The sequence below is a fragment of the Leucopleurus acutus genome (genome assembly GCF_964270905.1).
Source record: "Leucopleurus acutus genome assembly, chromosome: 20".
NCBI classification, from domain to species: domain Eukaryota; kingdom Metazoa; phylum Chordata; class Mammalia; order Artiodactyla; family Delphinidae; genus Leucopleurus; species Leucopleurus acutus.
In genome coordinates, this window is record NC_139162.1 from 18,420,170 (window position 1) to 18,446,656 (window position 26,487).

Consider the following 26,487-nt stretch of genomic DNA (forward strand, 5'->3'; position numbering starts at 1 on the left):
CTTCCCATAGAGCAGCCCCTTTGTAGAAACTCCTGGTTCAAACCTCAAATAAATTCGGAAGCCACCAGCCACAGCTATTAACCTAGCACTCCCTCTTCCCCCAATGCAGCTCACCAAGTAAGTGTTTGCAAGGGCTGCACCTACTCACCAGGAACAAAACTAAGCAACCATTCCCCTATTCCCCGAGCCCTCTGCCACCACCACCCTCTGAAGTCCCCACCTTCGGGCTGGCCCCAGACTCTGAGACCCATAGCTTACCGATGAGAGTGACCACCTGAGCAGGCCATCAGCCCTGAGCCCCCTTACATAATGTGGGCCAACAGCCCTCGAGTATAAGAGAGTTGGGTCCACACAGTCTTGTCATCTGGACTTCGGTGGCTGTGGCCACAGGTAGCAGCCTTCCAGGCCTCAGGGGATATCACCTCTGGCCTCTACTCAGTTTTCCTCTCAACCTGTCTCTCTTCAGCTACATCTAGCTCAGTCAGGACACAAAAGCAAAGCTTCTGGGTGACTTTGGTGATAGCAGCTAAATGAAAAGAGAGAATAGAATTTAGCAAACTGACATTTAGCCACAGCCCCAGTCTGAACACCACAGGCTGATTGAAAGCATGTGGTTCCCAAAAAAAAAAAAAAAAAGCATGTGGTTCCCTTCTCACCTGTCCCCTGGGTACCCTGTACCAAGCTCACCCCCAGCAAGCCTCACTGACCTCCATCCCATGCCCCACCAGAGAGTCTGATGCATGACTCCTTGTCTTGCTATATGGACTGAACTTTCAGGAGGGAGTGTTTTAACCCCAAAATACGAATCTAAAGTTGGAATTAAAGTGATCATGTCAAGACCAAAAGGGGCGGCCAGGCTTCCAGCATATCACTAGTATGTGGAAGCTGTTAGCTACCACACCCACCTGTGCATGCATCTTTGTATACACACACACACACACAAGGCCAATGTGTGATAGGCAAAGAGAAGCTCACCAAGGACATTCCGAATAAAGAGTGGTCTCCGGGACTCTGGCAGATAAACACCCAGGAAGTAGATGGGGACCCCAGAGAGGGCAATCCCGATGCCAATGAGGGAATTGATGGTGTCACTGAAGAGGGGCACAACCACCAGAAACAAGGAGCATACGCAGAACACGATGGGAAAAAACAGGCTCAGCTGAAATGAAGGGAGGTGAGATATTAGATAAAGTAGGATGGGGGAACAGGAGAATGGGGTATGGGGAAGAAGTCACCTTGGGGAGATGGCCCACCCCTCCTAGCCTAGAGCCACTGACCTTGAGAGGCCGGGGCCGCTCGGGCTCCTTCCAGCGAAGGTAGAGCTGTCCAGCGACAGACAGGCCCACAAAGAACCAGTAGCTGAAGCTGAAGTAGTTGATGAGCAGGAAGACATCCTCCACAGTGAGGTAGATGAGTGTCATGGTGCACTGGAGGGGGAGAGGTTGGGGAGAAGTGGGCACTGTCACCACCAAGCCACCCAGGAGACTCCACCGTCAAGCAGTCAGCACCAGATCTGCTGACTGCTGACTTAGCTTCACCAGATTACCTCCAGGTCTTTTCAGTGATCCCTTGGCATCAGATAGGTCCATTCTTCACAATGGCCTTCTCTCCTTCTTCTTTTGGGGGCCCTTCCTGCACTCAATGCCTCCCTTCTTTTTGCAAGCACTTCAGTAACAAGCCAGACTCAGTTCCCCTTCTGACGGCAGACAGTGAGGCCCTCCTCACTGCAATGCACCAACCTCAACATGAATCACACTGTGCCCTCTGGAGACTGTTATACGTGGGTCCCAACTACCTGGCATACAAGTGGAGGAAATGTCTTCAGAACTATCTCACTGTCCTGGAGCCTTAGAAATGCAGATTAGCAAAATGGAACCATCCCCCTGGGAAGAAGTATGACAGGATTTGTCCTCTGGAACAAAAGAGTTCTGGAAGACAGGAGTCAGGGACTAGAGTCCTGGGACAAGGTTAGATTTGCTTTAACAGCCAAAGCAGTCTTGAGGGAAAAAAACGGAGCTGGAGGAATAAGACTCCCTGACTTCAGACTATACTACAAAGCTATAGTAATCAAGACAATATAGTACTGGCACAAAACCAGAAATATAGATCAATGGAACAGGATAGAAAGCCCAGAGATAAACCCACGCACCTATGGTCAACTAATCTATGACAAAGGAGGCAAGGATATACAATGGAGAAAAGACAGTCTCTTCAATAAGTGGTACTGGGAGGGCTTCCCTGGTGGCACAGTGGTTGAGAGTCCGCCTGCCGATGAAGGAGACACGGGTTCGTGCCCCAGTCCGGGAGGATCCCACATGCCGTGGAGCGGCTGGGCCGGTGAGCCATGGCCGCTGAGCCTGCGCGTCCGTAGCCTGTACTCCGCAACGGGAGAGGCCACAACAGTGAGAGGCCCTTGTACCGCAAAAAAAAAAAAAAAAAAAAAGTAGTACTGGGAAAACTGGACAGCTACATGTAAAAGAATGAAATTAGAACACTCCCTAACACCATACACAAAAATAAACTCAAAATAGATTAGAGACCTCAATGTAAGACCAGACACTATAAAACTCTTAGAGGAAAACATAGGAAAAACACTCTTTGACATAAATCACAGCAAGATCTTTTTTGATCCACTTCCTAGAGTAATGTAAATAAAAACAAAAATAAACAAATGGGACCTAATGAAACTTAAAAGCTTTTGCAAAGCAAAGGAAACTACAAACAAGACAAAAAGACAACCCTCAGAATGGGAGAAAATATTTGCAAACGAATCAACGGACAAAGGATTAATCTCCAAAATACATAAACAGCTCATGCAGCTCAATATTAAAAAAACAAACAACCCAATCCAAAAATGGGCAGAAGACCTAAATAGACATTTCTCCAAAGAAGACATACAGATGGCCAAGAAGCACATGAAAAGCTGCTCAACATCACTAATTATTAGAGAAATGCAAATCAAAACTACAATGAGGTATCACCTCACACCAGTTAGAATGGGCATCATCAGAAAATCTACAAACAACAAATGCTGGAGAGGGTGTGGAGAAAAGGGAACCCTCTCGCACTGTTGGTGGGAATGTAAATTGATACAGCCACTATGGAGAAGAGTATGGAGGTTCCTTAAAAAACTAAAAATAGAATTACCATATGACCCAGCAATCCCACTACTGGGCATATACCCAGAGAAAACCATAATTCAAAAAGACACATGCACCCCAATGTTCACTGCAGCACTATTTATGGAAGCAACCTAAATGTCCATCGACAGACAAATGGATAAAGAAGATGTGGTACATAGATACAATGGAATATTACTCAGCCATAAAAAGGAATGAAATTGGGTCATTTGTAGAGACATGGATGGATCTAGAGACTGTCATACAGAGTGAAGTAAGTCAGAAAGAGAAAAACAAATATCATATATTAACACATATATGTGGAACCTAGAAAAATGGTACAGATGAACTGGTTTGCAGGGCAGAAACAGAGACACAGATGTAGAGAACAAACGTATGGACACCAAGGGGGGGAAAGTGGCAGGGGCTGGGGGTGGGTGGGAGGGATGAATTGGGAGATTTGGATTGACATGTATACACTGATGTGGATAAAACTGATGACTAATAAGAATCTGCTGTATAAAAAAAAATAAAATAAAATTTAAAAATAAATAAAATAGATTTGCTTTAACTTCAAGAATATGGAGTTCCCCCTACCTGTCTTTTCACCCAAATTATCAACAAAGGATTTAAAACAAGAACAGCCCATTCTAGAGAGAGAAAGGAGACCCTATATTAAGAGGAGAAAAGTGGGGTGGAAGGTGATTAATTTACAAGACACAATGTCAGATTGCCCTAAATTTATAAATTCAGTGCTATTCCAATCAATATATTGAGAGGATATTTTGTTATTTTGATAAAATGATACAAAAGTTCATCAAGACAAATAAACAGGTGAGAATTGCGATGAAAATTCCAGGGGGGAGAGGGGAACTGAAGAAGTACCCTCAGCCCCTCTTTAGTTCTCAAATATTCAGTATAAAGCTAAATAAGGAAGCTTGGTGCCGATGCAAGGATGAGGAAAGATGAGTTGAGATGATTGTACATTTAAGGGGCAAATCACGGTACTTGGCACATAAGAAGCACTCTAAAAATTAGCTATTTTTATATGATAAAAATTTGAAAAATACGGAAAAGTGAATTGTTCAATAAATGATATTTGTACAGTTGGCTAGCCATTTGAGAAAAAAATTAAGTGAATGCCTGCCTACCTCACTCCATTCACCAAAATATAAATTCCAGATGAATCCAAAACATTAAGTAATGAAACCATAAAGGAAAGAACTAAATGACAAGGAAATGAACTATTTTTCAAATCTTGGAGTAAGGCCTTCCTCAGGGTCCCTGTTAGCTTTTACACCTAATAATACCTTAGTGCAAATTAGAAAATGACAGTCCTTCAGGACTCCTTCCATCTGTCAGAATCTGTCAGAATACTTAATAATTTACTAATTTTGTTGAAATAAAACACTTTAATGCTATCTGCTATATATAAATCTATGATGCCTATGATATGAACAGAGGCCCCTAGGTAGCTAGTGTACAAACTTGCCTGGCTTTTCTAAATATGATTTAAAAAAAGAGGAGCTAGAAGAAGGAGGAAAAAAGGAAGCCACTGACAAAAATAGATAAATCTTACTAATTCACTTTTACATTCTTTTGTAGTATTTGCCTTCCCTAATATAACTATGTTTTACTTTTATATTTTTAAAAAATTGTAAGAAAAAGGAAGAAACACTGAGAGGCTCAGGAAGTATCCCAAGAAGCTAGTACACCTCCCCTCAAACAGTCTTCTCATGAAGTTGGCAGGAGTACCACACAGATAACGTCCAATCCCCACACTCCCCAGCACAGCTTACATTGAACAATAAAGCAGGGATGGGTGTAAAACGCTCAACGTGGATCATGGAGAGAAGGTCCGGGAGGTGGCCCTCACGGGAGCCCACAAAAAACAACCTGGAAGGACAAAAAAATGTGTCAGGAGGATCTCTATACTCAGCCATGCAGCCACACTCCTCACTCAGACAAACCAGGCTCAGCTTCAGAAGAAAGCAGGGGGCAGTCTCTCAGGAACCTCCCATGTTCTCTATGCATGACCAACCCAACCTACCCCCATTTTACCCACAGATGTCTCCACCATTACCCATGAATGCTCAAACCCACTGTTACCCACTGACACCCCCAGCCCCTCAGCTATGCAACCCACCATCACCCAATGGATACCTCACCCTGCCATCACCCACTGGCATCACCCATTGGCACCCCACCCATTGGCACCCCACCAGGGTACCCCACTCTGCCACCCCACACATTTCCTACACAACATAATGGCTTTTTAAAGAAGGGCAGCCAGACTTCTGATGGTCTGCCCTCCATGTACCTTCCCTGAGCTCCTGGTATATGAAAAGTCAGGGAGAGCCTGGGGCTCAAAGAGACAACCCAAGCTTTCTCTCTGCGCATAATGAGCCCTACTGACTGGGAAACAGAGCAGCAGAGAAATGAAACGCCATCCAGGTAGTCAGCAGCATCATGGAGCACACAGCACCAGGCTTGGGGGTGGGCTGGGGAACAAAAAGCTTCACAAGAGATGATCACATCTGGACTGGGAAGAAGAGTTGGGGTTTTCCAGAAGGTGAGCGTTGGGTGGAAACACAGCATGGGCAAAGGCAAAAGAGGCTTAGAGGCATAAAAGAGTATAGCCTCTTTGAAGGTGGGTGCTAGAATGCCTGTAGTCCCAGGATAAGGTGTGTGACGAGAGTGCTGGGAAAAACCTGCTTATGAGGCCATGCTGTGGAGTCTGAACACACACCAAGAACCAGCTGTGGCTCTGAAGTAACAGCCTGACCGGATTTGACACAGAGACTCTGGTAATATCACTGAGGCCAACTAAAGCAGGGAGAGGCTAAGGTATGGGGGGATGGCCAGACATCTGTGACAAGGTCCCATAATAGAAGAGGTCTGAATGAGGGTGGACACCCTGGCAGAGGACAAATCTGCTGGTCTTCTGTGTGTGCCCACACGCTTGAGCTGGGAGATGAGGGTGGACTCCAAGGGAAAAAATCAAGAGGCCAAGAGGCTGGGAATTCTCTGGCAGTCCAGTGGTCAGGACTCTGCGCTTTCACTGCTGAGGGCCCAGGTCCGATCCCTGGTTGGGGAACTAAGATTCCACGAGCTGTGTGGTGCATCACCCCCAACAAAAACAAAAAGAGGCCAAGAGGCCAAGAAAGGAGGAATGACGGACCACAACCTCACAGTTGGAGACAAAGCATACGTGGGGCGCATGTGAAGTTTGAGATACTTATGGGCCATCCAGGTGGAGCCACAGGAGTTGATGGTATCATCTGGAAGGATGTCATAGGGCACGATGTTGAAGTTGGCTCACAAGGCTAATATCTGTACTAAAGTAGAGGAGAAATATGCAGAGGGAATGCTGGAGAGGATGTGAAGGTGAGGCAAAGGTGTCTAGTACAAAGCCAAAGACAGCTGCATGGATAATAGAGAAAGTGAAGAAGGTAACACAGGCAGAAATGGTTGTGCATTACCTCGACATTACTGCAGTTCACTTCATGTGCAGGTCCAGATTCTTACTCTGAGTTCCCTACCCTCACCCTCTCCCTCATCCTGTCAATGCCACAAGATAGCTGAGTGAGGCTAGAATATACCAACTACCTAAATATTTTGGGACAATTGGCAGAGTCAGTTGGGATGTCCTGGGCCTCAATAAGGGTGAGGCTATGGGAAACATCATCTTTGAGTGGGCAACGGCAGTGAAAGCCCAGAATACTAACCACTAGGCCACCAGGGAACCCCTGACACCATATTCTTTTACAAGGCCTTGATCTCTTTATTACTCTGGTTGCCCTACAGAGGCCCCAAGTACATGGACTGGGGTGTCAAAATTAGTAAGAAGAATGAATAGGACAAAACTCTCTCTTTCATTAATTCATTCTCCTATCTGTTCATGTGGCAAATATTTATTGAATGCCTATTACACTCCTGGCCCTGGAGACAGAAACATTTATAGGGTGAGTGGAAGAGAAATCAAGAAAGCAGACTTCCTCTTAGATATCAGAGGGTCACAGAAGCCATGGGAATAGTTTCAGAGGAAGAAGGGTGGTAAATATCACTTGCTTCAGGGGTCCAGTAGGATAAGAACTGAAAGCAGGCCAAGAAGGAAGTCACTGGCACCCTTGACAAGAACTTTTTTTTTTTTTTTTTTTTTTTTTTTTTTTTTTTGCGGTACGCGGGCCTCTCACTGTTGTGGCCTCTCCCGTTGCGGAGCACAGGCTCCGGACGTGCAGGCTCAGCGACCATGGCTCACGGGCCCAGCCGCTCCGCGGCATGTGGGATCTTCCCGGACTGGGGCACGAACCTGCGTCCCCTGCATCGGCAGGCGGACTTTTAACCACTGCGCCACCAGGGAAGCCCGACAAGAACATTTTTAAGGTAGTAGAAGCCTACCTATGGGTAGAAAGATGAATGACAGTCAAAATGCAAACCATTTCCTTTAGAAGTATGTCCAATAAGGAAGAGGGGAGATGAGAAACTGTTTTGTGATTTCTCTAAGTGAAGATGAGAGAAGCTTGTGCACAGCTGCCTCCAAATGAACATCTACCAAGGAGAAGGGCCAAGTGATGAAGTGAAGTGCTGAAGAAGAGGGGACGTGCCGGAACCCTGAGACCAGGTAGCAGAATAGCCTGAAAAGGCAGAACTGGTCCTCTCTATGAAACAACTGGAAGGACAGTGCTCTTACAGGTAAGTCTCTGTGCACAGAAAAGAGCTGGAGCCTACCTGTCGGCCGCAGTGTTTTCTGTGATGTGAGGGGCAGAGTCATCCTGTACCAGTACCCAGTATACAGCAAGTGCTCAATAATCATTTATTACAAGAATGAATCCTGGGCCTGCAGCATAATCTGCAGGAGCCTAGAGTCTGGTCCCCAACAGGATCCCTCCTCCAAGCTGCTGCCTTCTTCCCCTCTACCTCTTACCAATCTGTCCTCATCTCACATGGAAACATAAGCGACCAGCACACAAGTGTTGTACAAAGGCAAGGACACGCATGCACACATGCATTCACAACACAGAGTACTAACCACTATACAATCATGGCCACACATGCATACACACACATACACACCCTGCATGTCCGAGAGAGGGATAAGGGAAAGAAGGGCTCCGATGGATTCACCTAGAGCCTCAGAGAATTAAATACTGGTCTGTTATCGGTGAAGCAGAAACACAGTACCTTGATGAAGCAAAGATAGATGCGTTGAGGCCCCCAAAGCAGGACAGGGCAACAGCAATGGGAATGGTCCAGCTAAACAAGCCAAATGTCTGGTCAGCAAATGTCTGGGGACAGAGCACAGAAGGGGCACTCAGCACACGACAGGGTTTCCACAGCCTCCTGCATCTCTCAGGACAAATGCCATCACTGCTGAGCAGCCCACCCTCTGGCACAGACCCACCACCTGGCCCTGCAGAGCTGGAGTGGCAGCAGAAACAAAGATCCAGCCATTCAGTACTATGAGATGACGAGCAAATGGGGATCCCAACAGACTCACCACAGCCACGGCATCACTGCCAAGGACATCTGAAATGCTCAGCACTGTGTAATAGGCCACGTTGGTCAGGATGTAGATGAGTGTCACAATCGGCATAGAAATCCCAATGGCCAGGGGCAAATTTCTGTCAGGACAACAGAAATAGGACTACCTGGAACCAACCTCTCCTTGGGGGTCAAAGTTACCCAGGAATTCCCTGGCCTCTGGATCTTTGAGGCTGACTCCTCTTCCCCATGTAGCCTAAGGGAAGTATGCGCCCCACGCCCCGGGCTCTTTCTCCTGAGAGAGAGAGAGAGACACCCTTCCCTGTGAAGATGGCTCATGATCAATATTTGATCCTCACCCCAGTGGGACCACTGGGTCCCACTGAAGAAGGAGCACTGTCCTCTAGGGACTGGAGGCCAGTCTGGGAACCCGGCTGCCCAGAATAAGCTTCTGGCTCCCCAGGCTTCAGTGTCAGCACCAGAGTGCAAGGTCTTAACATCTCAGCCCCAGCTGCGTTAGCTGCTGCCCACTGAAGGACCTCTCCTCCAGGAAGGACCCTGGGGATCCTCCAGTGTGAATATGAGGCCAAGGGGCCAGGGGTTTCCCACCTTCACTCACTCCCGTCCTCGCCCCTAATCCCTCACAGCTGGTGAAGGGGGAACAGGAAGAAGGGATGAGAGACAGAGGGAGGAGGGGAGGGAAGATGGCAAGCGTGCCCACTATCAGCAGGAGTTCCAGCCAAGTTGGGGAGAGTGAGATCCCACCTTTACCTTTCTGGGTTTTTGATTTCTTCTGTTACAAAATTAAGGGTGTCCCAACCTGAGTAAGAGAAGAGGGCAGAGTACAGGGCGAGAGAGAGGTCTCCCAAGTCCCAGGAGGAACCCTTAAAGGCATCCTGAAAGTGCTCAGAGTGTCCTGTGGGGGCAAAGGCGGAGGTGGGGGGGGGGGCAGCGGGGGGTACAGAGAGGAGAAAGAGGAAGAAGGAGAAGGACAGGAGAGATGGCAGGTGTAAGGAGAAGAGGAAGGAGGGGAGGGGGAGGGGCAGCAAGAAAGAGGAAGGGGAGAGGCAAGAAAAGGAGAGAGGAGGAGGGTCAAGAAAAGAAGGGAAAAGCAAGAGGGCAGGGAGAAGAAAACAAAAAACAAAAACAATTTAATGCCAAAAGAACCACCACCACCAGCTCCCCACACCCCACCCACTCCCTCTGAATAGTTCATTTTCCTTTAGTAGAACTAGACAATCTCAGAAGAACAAAGGCATTCCTGGCTGCCTTCTGACCTGATAACACCTTTTCCAAAGCCCTAGTGAATTTCCATTTCCTGCGGGAGACCACACGGTAGGCCACAGTTCTTATTTTTAGAAAGAACCCTGTTTCACATAAAAGAGTCATTTTTCATTAACAATTAGATCTTCCTGTGGAACTACCTCTCATGGCCCAGACAGTTCCACAACTTGGTCAAATGGGTTTCTCAGTCTCATGGAGAGAACTCTGTTGCTCTACTCGCAGTGGCTATGGTTGTGTGCGGCAGGAAATCACAGGCTTCGAAGGAACTGGGATCTTATTTCTCACGGGGCCTGGGGTAGGCCTGGGCCACCTCCACCTTTGGAGAGGCTGCCTAGACATCTGTCATCCTCCTTGGAGGCCTCCAGAGACTGCAGACTTGCAAGCCAAGGGAACAGCACCCAGCTGTCCAGGAGACAGACCTTCTAGACACATTGGAGGTTTTTAATAAGACCCAGACTTCTAAGGAAGCCTGCTGTCACCCACTGCAGAAAGCCTAGACCCATCCCCCAATGTGGCAAAAAGGGCTGGGTGTGCAACAAAGAGGGGGTAAGTAGAGACTCCCGAACCCCAGGGGTGCCACTCATCACACACAGTAGCTGTTCCCTAGGGCACAGATCCTGGAGGGAGAATTACTCAACTACCCAATTAGACCCCAAGATGTTTCAGAGACTCTAGGAACATCCAGATGGCTGGCTGTACTAACTTGGCACACAGGCACACAGATACTGGACCAGCTGCCTAAGATTCACCCAGGGCGCTTCTTAAAAACACACCTTTTTCTTCTTTAGTTTTGTTTTGTTTTTTGGCCGCGCCACGCGGCTTGTGGGATATTAGTTCCCTGACCAGGGATTGAACCTGGGCCCTTGGCAGTGAAAGCCAGAATCCTAACCACTAGGCCACCAGGGAATTCCCCAAAACACATTTTTTTGAACTCCAAGCCAACCAGAGTTTGATCCAATAGGTCTGAGGTTGGAGTCTCAGCTCCTCAGGGGATTGTAAACACAGCCAAGTTTAGAGACAGATGACCCAGAGAACTGTGTTGTCTAATGATTGAGACACCCTTGGCCAAGGGCACCTCAGGACTTCTCTAAGGGGTCAGGGAATATTGGGAGGCCTGTTACCCTCCCTGTCAGCCTACTCTGATCTGGGAATGAAAAGCTCTCTAAGGCCAACAGGCAGGAAAGTCAGTGCCAACTTCACAATATTTTAATATTTTGCTGAGAGCTGACTTTGGGAGGAAATGCTAAATAAGAGCAAGTCCAGATGAAAAGTAAAGGCTGCAAAATAACCACTCATTTCCAGACCCCATCTCCCTGCCACCCACACACTTCCCACCCCTCTCAAGGAGGGCCAAGCCCTCCTCCCCACTGACTAGCGGTCACAGACCAAAAGCAGGAGCCAGAGCAGGGCTCACTCTATCTCCACTGATTACTTTTATGACCCAATTACAACCCAAGTTTCAAAAGCTCCTAGGCCTTCGGCTGGCTTCTTGCAATGCTCCCCACCACCACAGAGGGAAAGCAGCCCCGAGGGAGGGGCTAACTCATGTCCACTAGACCAAACCAGCCTGGCCCAAGAAGCCCAAGAACAGATTTCCTGTTCTCACTGACACAGTCTAGCACATATACAGAAAGAGCTGAGCAGTAAAGCTAACGGAGTCCCCACATCCTCCTCAGGGAATCCAGGGGAACTCCCGGAGTCACCCACCCTCCTTCTGACCTGGGGCCCTTCTTACCCTGGCACAGTTTAACAAGGCCCATGACAATGATGGCAATGAGTGCCAGGACCTTGGCGTAAGTGAATGTGTCCTGCACACGTGTGCCCCACTTGACGTAGGCACAGTTCACAAACGTCAGCAGACCTAGGAAGAAAACCATAAAGTCAGTGGCAGGCTTGAGCTGAGGGCACCGACGCCCAACCTCTCTTTACAAAGCGCATCATTTCTAACCTGTCTGCCTAAGGCAAAGGGGCCGATGGACCGGTCAGAACCAGAACAGGCAAATGGGGGACATCCCCCATCTGCCCCAGCTGAGAGGAAAACATCCCATCAATGTTGACAAGTAATGATACAAAGGCATGCACTACCACATATTCATGCATTCTGACAGCCCGAACCATTTTTGGAAACTCCCCCCAGGCCCAGGAATGGTGAACTTCACCCATTCTTCCCCACTCAGATTCCCAAAGTTTCAAACCACCTGGGGCACAAGACCTCTCCATGGCCACATTAGCGAATGGGGACAAGAGAGGCCCAACAACAAATAAGGTCAATTTAAATGCAGGTGGCAGGTCACCTAGCAGTTAGGGAGACAATGTTTTGCATGTAATTATTTTTTTAAAAGGCTATCATGTGCCTGACAATTTCACATACATCCTCTCAATTAATTCTCACAACCACGAAACAGACATTCCTATTCTCATTTTACAGATGAGGAAACTGAGGTTGACAGAGGCTAACTACCATTCCCAAGCTTACATAGACCCCCCCTGATCTCCCCCACCCCCATTCCTATCCAAACCTCCCAGTTCTCGGATAGGCCCATGGAAAAGTGGGCTCGCGTCAGCACTGCTGGCTTTCCGTTCCAGCTCCTCACGTACCTCAGTGATACCTGGGTCCTGTGTTAGAGGTCCCACCACCTTACCCCTGCTAAATAGGGACTGCTCTGATCCATGGAGAATATCAGTATCCAAGGGGCTCCACAGTGACACCTCTAGCCTCCAAAAATAGAACTTTTACGAGAACCTCAAATGTTATTACAAAATTTGGGGGCTCATCCTCCAGTCCACGTCTACCTACTTCTACCCATGTTGCACTCTCTCCTTCAGCCAGACTCTCTCCTTACTGATGCCGGATATACACATGAGAGAAATGTCCTCCCCTCCTCCTCCTGCCATAGGCAATAGCAACTCCCACTTTCAAGGTCTAGCTCAGTCCCCACTTCCTCTGTAAAACCTTGCTAAAATATATCAGCCAGCTCCTCCCTGAGCTCTCTCTCCCTGAACCCTACAACATTCTCACTTCACACACAGCTTAGTACCTTGTGCTCTGGTCATATGGACATATGTCTCAAGAAGGTTCCTCTCTCTCCCTCAGGCATCTGGGTGGTACTTCCCCAAGGAGATCACAAATTCTTAGGGGGATACAAAAGCATACTGTTTTCTTAAGCTTACTGCCAAGCAAAGATGGGAACTGATCAACCGTGGTTGGAATCAAGATGGTGATGACTTTCGCTTAACTGCCAATCCCCTGGAGCAAGGCAGTTTTCAGAAAGTTGGACATTCCTCCACTCAAATGGAGAGGAGAGCCTAGGGCCAGCCTGTGGATATAAACATGAGTGGCTGAACAGCCTCCATGGCACTTTAAGAGCTTTCATTCAGTACTTTGGCAAATGACACGGGTGCTTACTAGTCAGTCATATAGGGTGCATGGGGGCGGGGGGTGGGGGAGAAACGAGGCGGTGGGGAGTAAATAATGGCCAAGGGGGAAGGGATAAGACCAAAGGAATGCACACTGCTGGCAGGTCTTCCCGGGGACCTGCCCTGCTAATCAGAGTTCGCTGTGTGAAGCTAAGCCTAGATCAGCTAACATGAGGATTACCTAATAAATAGCCACCAGTAATCCACGGGCCTCTGTGCAATACAGTAAGCATATTTTGAAGTACCTGCCAGGCCCCTTCTTGGGAACTGCTCCCCCTTCCCTATCACGGCTGATAGAGTCCAACAACGGACCCAAGCTGAGCCTATTTGATTATCTCTCCCAAGAATATGGAGTCAGGATACCAAGAGACTGAACCTATCTAACAGCAGCGAAGTCAGGGGCCACAGCAAGTCAAAATCACCTACGAGCCCCTGTAATAGAGGAAGAAAAGCCACAAGAAAGCAGAGGAAGGAAGCAGGACTACAAAAACGAGCAGAAGTGAGAGCAGCTTGTAAGAAGCTGTGCAGCTTGTGAGAAAAAGATTGATGAAGGAGAAAAACAAATACTGTATGCTAACACATATATATGGAACCTAAAAAAAAAAAAGGTTCTGAAGAAACTAGGGGCAGGACAGGAATAAAGACAAAGATGTAGAGAATGGACTTGAGGACCCGGGGAGGGGGAAGGGTAAGCTGGGACGAAGTGAGAGAGTGGCATGGGCATATATGCACTACCAAATGTAAAACAGATAGCTAGTGGGAAGCAGCTGCATAGCACAGGGAGATCAGCTCGGTGCTTTGTGACCACCTAGAGGGGTGAGATAGGGAGGGTGGGAGGGAGACGCAAGAGGGAGGGGATATGGGGTATATGTATATGTATAGCTGATTCACTTTGTTATACAGCAGAAACTAACACACGATTGTACAGCAATTATACTCCAATAAAGATGTTAAAAAAAAAAAGGTTGACGAGGAAAAACACAGAAACATACAGAAGACAGAGGCAGAGGCAAGACAGACAAGAGACAAAGACAAGGAGGCAGAGACAAAAAGATGGAGACAAAAGCAATAGAAACAGAAGATGGACATACACACGGAGAAAGAGGCTGTCTCACAATGTCCTGGCTGTGCTTGCTGTGCTTCTGGTTTGTAGCACTGAAATGTGGCTGCAAAATGGGGAGAGAAGCTGACACACTCCTCAGCCCACTGACAGGCACTCCCTCCTCTGGGTTCTGCTCCTTTTCCTTCCCTCCATCCAGGTACAAACTGCCCCCATGGCTTGGGCCTCTCTGCACACAGTGGGAATTCAATGAGTGAAGGCAGCACCTCAATGGAAGCCCCTGCAGAGCCCCTTCTCAAAGACCGGATGGAAGGATACACAAAAGCCTGGTCACAGCAGCTGCCTCAGGGAGGAAGACTAAAGCTCTGAGAGGGAGGAGACTTTTCCACTGTATACCATTTTGTATAGTTTGACTGACTTACCATGCACATACACTTCTTTCTCAATAAAAGTACTTAATTTAAAACACTCTGTAGGACTTCCCTGGTGGTGCAGTGGTTAAGAATCTGCCTGCCGATGCAGGGGACACGGGTTCAAGCCCTGGTCCGGGAAGATCCCACATGCCGCCGAGCAACTAAGCCCGTGGACCACAACTACTGAGCCTGCGCTCTAGAGCCCACGAGCCACAACTACTGAAGCCCACGCGCCTAAGGGCCGTGCTCTGCAGCAAGAGAAGCCACTGCAATGAGAAGCCCGTGCACCACAACGAAGAGTAGCCCCCGCTGGCCGCAACTAGAGAAAAGCCCACGCGCAGCAACAAAGACCCAATGCAGCCAAAAATGAATAAATAAATAAAATAAATTTATAAAACAATAACAACAACACTATGTAGCCAGGGAGCAGGACCAGGAGTTGAGTAGGTGAGTAAGGAGCCCAGGGCACAAAATTTAAGTAGGCACTCACTGTCGGGGGATGACCTGGCAAACCTGAGAGTGAGTGCATCCTTAAATGCTGGCCCCAGGAGCCCTGCTTGCTTCACTGGACTCTCAGCCCTGCCAGAGAACAGAGAGCTCCGAGAACAGTCTACCAAGCAGAAGCCAACTCCCTCGAATGTTTTCCTGATTCTAATTAAGAAACAAAATTTCACCATCTGATCCCCCACCTCCCCACCCCACCCCCCACCCGCCTCCCAGAACTCCCATTCCCATCTAGCAGCAAGGACTACACCAGAGCTCAAATACAAGACAGCCAGGCTGAGCCTGGAGGCCAGGCACTCAGACTCAACTACCACAATTAAAACATCCACGCCTTCCCTCTTCCTCCAATCTCATTTCCTTGCTGCATGCCTGCACCAATGAGTGTGGGACCCCATGTGAGGGTCTTCCAGGCTCTCTAGGGGCTTGTTGCTGAGAAATACTCAAACAGCAGATCCAGATCCAATCCCTAAGCAGAAATAAATCCCCAAAGTCTCTCTGTGGCAAAGAGGGCTACATATCTTCTAATATCTGTTCTTCCATCTTTCCTTAGTAATAGAAATTTTAGCTGGAGTCTGGCTGCCCAAAATAATGATGACATTTCCCAGCCTCTTTTGCAGGCAGGTATGGCCAAGTAACTAAGTTCTTAACCCAGGGATATAAGCAAAGTGTCACATAAGTAAGACCTTATAGGAGTATCTTTGAAGGGTGAGAGGTGTCTTTCTTTGTCCTTCCTGTCAGCTACAAGGCAGACATGACCGGAGCTTGAGTAGCCATCCTGGACCACCAGCCAGAAGTCACATGCTGAGGATGGCAGAGCAGTAAAACAGAAGGAAGGAACCTGAAGAATTATGAAGTCATCCTACTAGCCCCACGCTGCCTACTTCTAACATGTGAGAAATAAATTTCAACATGCTTGAGCCATGCTCCTTTTGGTTTTCAGTTGTTTGAAACCCACACTAATCCTGAGTAATACATGTGCCCACAGACAAAACTGCAACTCTCATACTCTCCTTCTGATGAGGAGATGGCCTGGCATCTGAAGCCGTAGTTCCAGTTATGCTGACTGTTGCAGCTCCCTTCTCCTACAAGCACTGGGAGGAAAAGGAACCTTCCAATTCCTCCCACAAACAGGCCTTCAAGGACAGAGGAGTGCAATCCTTAACAACGACAACAAAGTGGGAAAAGAAAAAGAAGGGGAAAAAAACATCTACAATTCTCTTAGGAGAGAAATGTTCTACAACAGTCTAGGAGAGGTAAACCCTTCCAAGTGGAGATCCTGGAATCAGAAGCTACCTCTTGGCATGTGTGTGAATACATAATGTACATGTCTTTTTTAAAAGCCTCCTTGTTTTCAATTACACAAGTATACATATTTAATCTTATTATCAAAACATTCAACCTATACATAGGGTTAGAATCCAGGGTTTTTGAGCAACTGTGGTCAAGGCCAGTCCTCCTCAGGCCTGCCATTGTCAGAACATAAAAGCTGTCTATCCATAGCAACAACTGACCAAAATAGAGGAGAGTATCCTTCCTACTCAGAACCCTGCCCAGGCATGAGTCCAAGACAGCAAGAGGCAATAGGAAGCCATTCATACATCACACAGTGTTTCCTCACTGCAGTCTCACCCTTGACAGTCTCCCTTTCCTTCTTCCTTCCCCTCCTCTTCCCTTCCCTGTCAGCCTTACCAAACAAACCCTCAGGGACAATGGGGTCTCAGCTGTGAGCACACCTCTGCTGATGCCACTGTGTCAGTGCTGAACTGACTTCCATGTCAGTTCATGGCAAATACTCTCCAATGATGTATTTGAGGTTACATAACAGACAGAATCCCACAAGGATAAATGCACCAAGACCTAAGCCAGAAACACACACTTCTGCAGACAAATCAAGTACTCCTACAATGCTGGGCACCTGGGCTACTGAGAATACTGCCGGTCACCTGGTCAGAGAAAGGACCTATGGACCTCAAGAAGTGCCATTTTCCCCTACAGTCCCATAAGTGAATAAGAGCCCCTAAGCATATGGGGTTCAGCAGGCAGCCTGAGGCCCCACCCACCACAGAAGAGTCCAAGATCCCAGAATACATAACAGCAGAATGACAGTTTCTCAATCTCAGCACAATTGACATTTTGGGCCAGATAAGCCTGTCATGCGGGGCTGTCTTGTGCATTATAGGATGTTCAGCAGCACTCCTGACCTGTACCCACTGGATGCCAGCAACATCCCTTCCCAGCAGTTGCAACAACCAAAAATGTCTCCAAACCTTGCCAAATGTCTCCTGGGGGGGTAACTCATTTCCAGTTGAGAACCACTGTTCTGACGTAATGAGTACCTAAGACAATCTGAAATCCAAAAAAATAAAAGCTGCTTGGATGTATCTCCCTGCCATGTATAACCTGGGACTGGAGTGGAGGGCTGCTGGAAGCCAGGATCTGAAATAGCAACGCCTTCAGGGCCCGAGAAGGTAATATAAATGAGCAAAGGCAAGAATGTCTGGACATAAAACAAGAGGGAGTGGGGGACTGCAGTCAATGGGAGAATATATGCTCCATTTAAAGGAGTAACCACTACTCAAATGCAGCTGATTGTGTGAGGCTGGAATATGGGTCCAAGTTTCCCAGAACTTTTGATTTTTCAAGAGAAAGGGCAAGTCCTGATTTTTAAATGTTGGCAAGTAATTCAAAATTATTTAGAACACTGTGCAGGCCCAATATATCTGTGGGCCAAGGGTGGCCTGTGGGCCAACAGCTTGCAGCTCTGCCCTAGAGTTAGTTATATGGAGACTGCCTAGGCCCTTTCTTCTAGGATGGAACTTTAATTGTCTAGCTTAGCGTGGATATAACTTCTTTAAGCAGTCTCCCAACTAACCTGGACCCCTCTCATGTCTCAGTTTCAAGACTAATGTAATTCTCCTACCCAAGCCTCACCCAGTATTCAGTGCAGATCTTTGTTTTTTCCCCTAATTATGACATAGTTGTTTTCTTCCAATTTAGGTCTCTTGAGACCAGGCTGCTCTCAGTGCCACCTCTGTCCAAGGAGGCTCCCTACAGGACACCCCAGCTTAGCTGGATGATACATCAGCCTGATTCTACACCCTAATTTCCAAGAAGAGGAGTAAACTGAGCCCTAAACCCTAATCTGTTAGGATGGGACAAGGTTTTAATGACTTGGCACCACCTCTGACAAGTTTCCCGCCCTCAGGCCCGCTTTATGGAAATACCTTGGTTTCTGGAATAGGGGTTTTTGGTAATGCAAATACTGAGTAATCTGTGTAAAAGTACATTTGAATGAAAGAAGTTATATGATACCATAACTTTGCATTTCTAAGGTGTGAGGTCTCTCCTCCAATCAAAAGATCAGTTCCTAGTGTGGGGATGGGCTTCCTAAGAAAAAACAATGGGAAAAATCATAAAAGAAAAAAGATTTAACAAACAAAAATCTTCTTTATGTGAAAAATTATGTACAGAGGTGCCCTTTGATTTGGTTACTCTTGGAATTCATCCTAAGGCCATCAAGGGACCAATGCACAGGCACTCACAGGTGCTCAGAAAAGAGTACAAATTCACGAAATCTTCTAGAAAGCAACTGGGTAAAACACGAAGAAACTTAAAACAGTTTAATTCTTTAGACACAGGGATTTCTCTTTTATAATTTTATCCTAATAAAATATGAAGAAACTCTGAAAATGATTTCTACACAGCAGCATTATTTTTAATAATGATATTATAGGGCATTTACTGTATGCCAGGCAGAGAGAAGTATTGTACTTTATTTGTATTGATTCACTTATTCCTGACAACAATCTTTTCAGATAGGTACTATCAATGAAATGAAAAAAAAATGTTGCCTACCATATCAGTAAACAAAGAATGTTGCAGCCATCAAGCCATCACAAAACAGCTGCTCCACGGAGAGCCCTAAGGGAACTCAGGATAGAAACAGATGCCTGCCACCTAGCAGTCAGCCACCCACTAACTGCAGCCACCCCCGACAGTGCACCCTGAAGAGACTTAGGTTGAGAAACCACAGGACACTGCCCCCAGATAGCTGAGCTACATATCAAAGGAATGATTTCAATGAGCCCTGACTTTTGCATTTTTCCGTACATAGAAAAGAGCTAAATTCCTTAATGAGATATCTGGTTTTCTTTAATTAACAGTAATCTTTTGGGACTTCCCTGGCAGTCCAGTGGGTAAGACTCCAAGCTTCCACTGCAGGGGGCATGGGTTCGATCCCATTTTTTTGGCAGCGAAAAAACAAAAACAAACAAAAAACAGTAATCTTTTAATGTTCCAACTACCTGGTCTTTGTTGCAAAAACTCCTATATATCCCGGCCCCTCCCTTACCTCTTTGTAGCAGTGTCTCAGAGCTATCTGAGATGCTGTGCCCCAGGCTTAAGTCCTCAGTTTTGTCTGCTGAATAAAACATAATTCTCAACTTTTAGGTTGTGCATGTTTTTTTCAGTTCACAGTACAATCACTATTCCCATTTTACAAAATGAGAAAATTAAGGCACCAGTTAACTATCTCCTCCAAGGTCAATAGCTACTCAATGGTAAAGCTGGAATCAAACCCAGTCTGGCATGGGAACCTATGATCTTCCCCCTCCCCCCACCCACTGGCCATGCCGAGAGGCATACGGGATCCTAGTTCCCCAACCAGGGATTGAACCCACATCCCCTGCAGTGGAAGCTCAGAGTCTTAACCACTGGACCGCCAGGGAAGTCCTCTTTTTTGGAATTCTAACCACTAGGCCACCAGGGAACTCCCAAGGGAGGCTATGATCTTAACCACTATATTACACTGCCTGGAAACTACTTGTGTGTCCCAAACCATGTTTTCTAAGAATATTTGGTGAAAGGGATTAAATATTAAATTTTTTTAAATGCAGTATACAAACCACAAAGAGTATTATATCAAGGGTACTTTTTTAAAATGATGGATAAGCAGGAAAAAAAATAGCGGAAGGTATTTCACACAAATAGTAACAATAGTTCTCTGGGAGGTAAAATCATGGGTGATTTTAACTTTCTTTTTTTGCATTTTTCTAATTCTCTGTAGGGTCTATGCATCACCTTTTAATAAAAAAGAAGATATATATATATATATAACTTTAAAAAATGTTTCTTTTGGGACTTCCCTGGTGGAGCAGTGGCTAAGAATGTCACAATGCCACAATGAAGACCTAACACAGCCAAAAATAAATAAATAAAATAAATTTATTTTTAAAAAATGTTTCTTTTGAAGAACATTTCACAAAAAGGGGGGAAATCCATGATATACTAAGTTTAAAAAGCAGAATATCAAGTTATGTGCAAAGTATGATTCCAATTCTATAACAGAAAGAAATGAAGACGTAACTGAACTATTAAAAGTACCCATATGTCAGGCTTCCTGGTGGCGCAAGGGTTAAGAACACGCCTGCCAATGCAGGGGACACAGGTTCGAGCCCTGGTCCGGGAAGATCCCACACGCCATGAGCAACTAAGCCCGTGCTACTGAGCCTGTGCTCTACAGCCTGCGAGCCACAACTACCGAAGCCCCTGTGCCTACAACCCGGGCTCGCAACAAAGAGAAGCCACTGCAATAAGAAGACTGCGCACCACAACGAGGAGTAGCCCCCCACCCCCACCCCATCTCCGCAACTAGACAAAAGCCTAGAGAAAAGCCCACGCATAACAACAAAGACCCAACGCAGCCAAAAACAAATAAATAAATTTATTATTTTTAAAAAGTACTCCTGAGTTTCACTGGTGGCGCAGTGGTTAAGAATCCACCTGCCAATGCAGGGGACACGGGTTCGAGCCCTGGCCCTGGCAGATCCCACATGCCGCGGAGCAACTAAGCCTGTGCGCCACAACTACCGAAGCCCACGCGCCGTGCTCCACAATAAGAGAAGTCACCGCAATGAGAAGCCCGCGCACCGCAACGAAGACCCAACGCAGCCAAAAATAAAAATAAAATAAATTTATTAAAAAAAAAAAAAAAGTACTCCTGTCTAGGGACTTCCCTGACAGTCCAGCGGTTAAGATTCTGCACTCCCAATGCAGGGGGCGTGGGTTCAGTCGCTGCATGACGCGGCCAAAATAAATAAATAAATATTAAAAAAAATAAAAGTACTCATGTCTTGGTGGTAGATTATAGGTGATTTGAGGCTAATTTAAATTTCTCCTGAACAAACATGTTTTATAATCAGAAAATTATTCCCTTTTTTAGAGAGCTTAGTCAGGCTAGAGTACCCCTGGTGAAACCCTATCACATATACCGCTGAGTTCCCACTTTCTCTCCTCCCAGGGGTATCTGTGGAAGAGTTCCCTTTTAACATCTGTCTTTAATAAATTCCTTAAAGTCAGGAGTCACAGCATACTGTACAATCCTTTACGGCTAAGTCCAAGGTACTGTCAGTCTATTTTTAACACTGTGGATAAACTACACATACTGCCAACGCTTTGCAAGCAAAGATATGGAAAGAACAGAGTATAATTAAGTGCCTCTGGCAGCACAGTGCTAAGGAACACAGGGAATTCTGGGCCACTTCTCAGCTAAAACACTAGCTTTACTAGACTAAGTTCACAATAATCTTCTCTCCCTTCCAGTGTTTTCACACAGAATTCCTCCTTACAACCTCATAAGAAAAAAAGGAAAATAAAGAGAGATCCACTGGGATCTCAGGTTCTGCCCTCAGAAACCAAATACAGGGTAGAAGCCACCTTCCTCGCTGGCCGCAGGCAGAGCCTGTTTACAAAGTCAGCATAAAGAAATCTGAAACACCAGTGGGAAACAGCCATCTTGGTGTGGTGCCTGCTGCTTAGATCGGCCTGTGAAGAGTGGCACTGGCAGGAAGGAGTGGTCCTACTGTGAGCCTGTAGGACATAAAGCCTTGGGACCCCCACAGTCTAGAGAAGCCCATTTCCTCACTGATGGCTTTAAACTGGTCTAAGATTAAAAGCTGGGAAGCAAAATAACTTTTTTTTTTTTGGAGCAGCAGAATAAACGCCTCAGCACTGAGGGTTTTTCCTGGGTTAAGTTACAACTAGTGATGTTGACACCAATCAAAATAAGACAAATATAAGACATGCACCAACCTGTCACATAGACTGGGGAACAGAACTCAGGGACACCGAAGAAGGAAAGTGAGGCACCAGAAGCCACAAACAGATTCAGACTCTCCCCATTCCCATCCTTTACCCTTACTTATCTCAGGAACAAATGACTTTGGTGAAATTGCTTCTTCAAAAAGGTAAGATGCCTCTCTTCCCCACAGAAAAAGAAAAGCAAATAATGCTCTTCAAATATAAATTACCATTAGCATTATAAAAATAACCCACAGCCCCACGCATACTCCCCCGCTAAGCCCTCAGACTTACACATGCAGGCTGCAGCGAGGAGACGGCAGGCCAGGTACGGGGGCTCGCAGGTGGGAAAGGAGGGCTGGATGATGTAGTTGGCAAAGGTGATAGCGATAATGGCCTGACTGGTGGGCTCAACAATTAGCAGGGAGGCCCAGAGGCGGATAAAGGCAATGAAGCCCCCAAAGGCCTCTAGAATATAAGCGTAGCTGGCCCCCGACTTGGTGATGGTGGTCCCCAGTTCTGCATAGCAAAGGGCACCCACAACGGAGAAAAGCCCACCAATGGCCCATATGATCAGCGACAACCCATAGGAGGCAGTGTAGACCAGCACGCCCTTGGGTGAGACAAAGATTCCTGAGCCGATCATGTTGCCCACCACCAGGCTGACCCCATTCAGCAGAGAGATCTCCTTCTTTAGCTGCATAGTTTCTGTGGACCGCTGAGGCAGCATGCTGACATCTTCTTCCTCCCTGGGCCGGCTGGCCTCAGGAATGAGATGGTATGTGGGTGTGGGGCTCTCCAGCTCCCTGGCTTCCATGGCAAATAGTTCCTTCACAACTGTGTTTACTATGGCCTGGCAAAGAATATAAGTATGTCAGTCTAGGGTAGTGGCTGATAAGGCTCTAGTTCAGACCTGCAAGGCAGGCAGATTTCCCTGCCTACCTCTTGTGTAGGGACAGCATGACTCATACACAGACCTAAATACAATGAGCCTGTCTGAGTTCCCACCACAGGATACAGAGAAATGGAGGCAGGCTGACCTCCACTGCTCCCAGGAAAGACACCAACAGGGCTCAGACACGACATGAGGGTGACTTCTAACAAGAGTCTTGATGCCCCGGGTAGGCTGGCATTAGGTTTATCCATAGCATGGATTCTCCCTGAGGTGTAGGTTTTGCTCTGTTCTTACCAACTTAAAACCTATAAACTTGCCAGAGTCCCAGCACTAGGTTCACAGCACTAGCCAGCCTGATAGGCCTCTCAGTTTCCATACTCACTCACCTCCACCCAAACATAAACAGGGACTTCTGCAGTGTCCAGCCACATGTGGAGAGGTCTGTAGCTACTCTCAGGCCAGCAAAGAACATGAACAGGTGGTGGGAAGGGCTAGGAAGATGCTAAGACAAGGGCATACCGCTATTGCAGACTAGACCAAGGAGAGAACATCCATGAAAATACACACCCTTGTGTTGCTTTGTCCATTAACACCCACCTCACTTCCCACGTTGCTGCTTGCTCATTCAACACCTTTCTTCTTCTAAAGTGCCTAAAAGAGAGGGATGACATAATAAGACCAGATGAAGAAAGAACATTCAGAGGGCACCCTAATGTGGGACTCATCTGCTATTGGCTTATTTGCTTTCCTCCTCAGCCTGCCTCTCACTACCACCTGGGGCTGCAAAGAGATTCCCCCAAAACAGGACCCAGTAATCTTGACACCAAAACAAAGCTATAAGTCTCCTCTTATCCACAGATCTGGCATTGGAAGGCATCCTGTAGGGAGATGGTGTGCACACGTACATACATGCACACTGCTTCTTTTGGATCAGCATTGGGCCAGTCCAGAAACCTCAAGGAAGTTGGATCCCACACCAACCTATCTATGAAGGACCCAGAATCTGTCGGAGGAAGACAAGCACCTTCCTGACCCTGCACTCAGCAGGACCTTCTCTCTTCCTCAATTTCTGTGCCCTAGGAATTGGGAATTCAGATCCCCAACTCCTACTTCATCTTCTGGAGAAAGGAATCTGGTAAGCCACTTGATTCCCTCCCAGGAGTCAGTCCTTTAAGGTCACAGAGATAACTTCCAGGAATAAGAATGGGATCCGTACATCATCTTCCCAGAACCTTCTCATCTAGTCAACAACAACGGATGTGCTGGAATCTTGCCTCATGGAGCTCAGAGCAAGTGAACCACAGCCACTCAAGACTGAGTAGTTCTCAGGGAAAACTCCAATCTCCACAGGCCCCACTCAAAACTCCTTCCTTACCTGTCCCAGTACCCCTCCAGAGTCTAGACCGGAGCCCAAGTGAAAAAGCTCCTCTGGGGCCATTAATAAGCCTTCCCCCACTCCCAGAGGAGTTGAGCCAGCCTCCTTCTGCTTATTATGAGGCCTGGCTTTAAGGCAGCACCACTTTTCCTTTCCTCCTGGCACCAAGCCATGAAGGTGACTCTATGCAGGCATGTGGGAAAATATCTGTTTTCATGTGTCTGTCAGGTGAGCTCAGATATGCATGAAAACAAAACTAGGAAACACCTGAAGAGCCTGTCTCACATAGAGGCAGGTGCAGGGACTTCCCTAGTGGCGCACTGGTTAAGAATCCACCTGCCAATGCTGGGGACACGGATTCGAGCCCTGGTCCTGGAAGATCCCACATGCCGCGGAGCAACTAAGTCCGTGCACCACAACTACTGAGCCTGCGCTCTAGAGCCCACAAGTCACAACTACTGAGCCCATGTACCACAACTACTGAAGCCCGCGCACCTAGAGCCCGTGCCCCGCAACAAGAGAAGCCACCGCAATGAGAAGCCCACGCAATGCAACAAATAGTAGCCCCTGCTCGCTGCAACTAGAGAAAGCCCGCGCTCAGCAACAAAGACCCAACGCAGCCAAAAATAAATTAAAAAAAAAAGAGTCAGGTGCAGGCTTTTCATCAGTGAGTGCTTCCATGTGTATGCTCTATGCACGTTAATAAACTTGTTTTTCTCTTGTTAATCTGTCTTTTGCCAGTTTAATTTACAACGCCCCAGCCAAGGAACCTAAAATGGGTAGAGGGAAAGTGTTCCCCCCGGCCCCCCGGCACCTTACATTCCTTTAAAAAACAAAAAAGTCAGTGCACAGAGACTTGGGTTGCCCTTTTCCACTCAACCCAACATGGAGGCAAGCAGAGAAACCTGGCCCCAGTGGTCACTCCAGCCTCCCCCTATTCATCAGATCCCAGCTGGTGGGGAGGGGGAGGAGGTTACCAGGTATTCTATTTGGACTTCTGATACCAGACTCTAAGTTTTCTATCAAACAATTCTGCAACACCCAGCAGATCTGGTGTCTGCTACAATTTAATCAATTCTAACACCACCTACCTGGAAATAGCAACAGATTCCTCAGGTTAAGGGCTCAATCTTACAAAATATCCCTCCCCACCCAACTTAAGATGCCAAATCGCAAGTCCAGGTTTTTCCTGTGCTTCTGACCAACTGGCTATGAATCCGAGGTTCCCACTATCCCCTCCTCGGGTTCAATTAATTTGCCAGAGCTGCCCACAGAACTCAGGAAAACAGTTTACTTACTAGATTACCAGTTCATTATAAAGGATATAACTCAGGAACAGCCAGAAGGAAGAGATGCAAGGTATGAAGAGGCACGGGAAGCTCTCCAAAACCTGTCCTTTTGGGTTCTTTATGGAGGCTTCATTACAAAGGCATAACTGATCAAATCACTGACCACTGGTGACTGATTCAATCTCCGGACCCTCTCCCCTCCCAGGAGGTCGGACCTGGACTAAAACTTCCAAACCCTCTAATCACAGGGTTGTTTCCCGCGACAAGCAACCCCCATCCTTAGAGGATCTAGATGCTTTCAAAAAAATCACCTCATTAACAAACTCAGGTGTGTTGAAAGGGGCTGGTTATATGAATAACAAAAGACATCCGTTTAACCTTTACTGATCTGGAGCTATTTCAGGAACTGGGAACAAAACAAATGTTATAACAAAAGATGCCTCTATGGCTCTTATTAGGAAATTACAAGAGCTGTGGGACAGGAACAGTGGACAAAGACCAAATAAATAATCACAATATCACAGGGAGGGAAAAAGAGGTAAACTCACTTCACTGGAAAATTTAAAAATA

General features: G+C 46.9%; 1 protein-coding gene across 1 annotated transcript; it reads right to left on the reverse strand.

The window, feature by feature from the left end:
• Positions 1 to 431: 431 nt before the first annotated feature.
• Positions 432 to 23,906, reverse strand: SLC7A6 (solute carrier family 7 member 6; the record flags this gene model as incomplete). The annotated part of the gene is made up of 10 exons (XM_082862296.1): positions 23,851 to 23,906; positions 22,653 to 23,211; positions 11,623 to 11,748; positions 9,375 to 9,519; positions 8,620 to 8,743; positions 8,304 to 8,407; positions 4,919 to 5,015; positions 1,278 to 1,427; positions 976 to 1,159; positions 432 to 526 (listed from the first exon to the last, which is right to left on the reverse strand). Exons 2-10 carry the CDS (start codon positions 23,173 to 23,175, stop codon positions 432 to 434), a joined length of 1,548 nt encoding a protein of 515 aa, XP_082718422.1. The 5' UTR covers positions 23,176 to 23,211; positions 23,851 to 23,906.
• Positions 23,907 to 26,487: the final 2,581 nt, after the last annotated feature.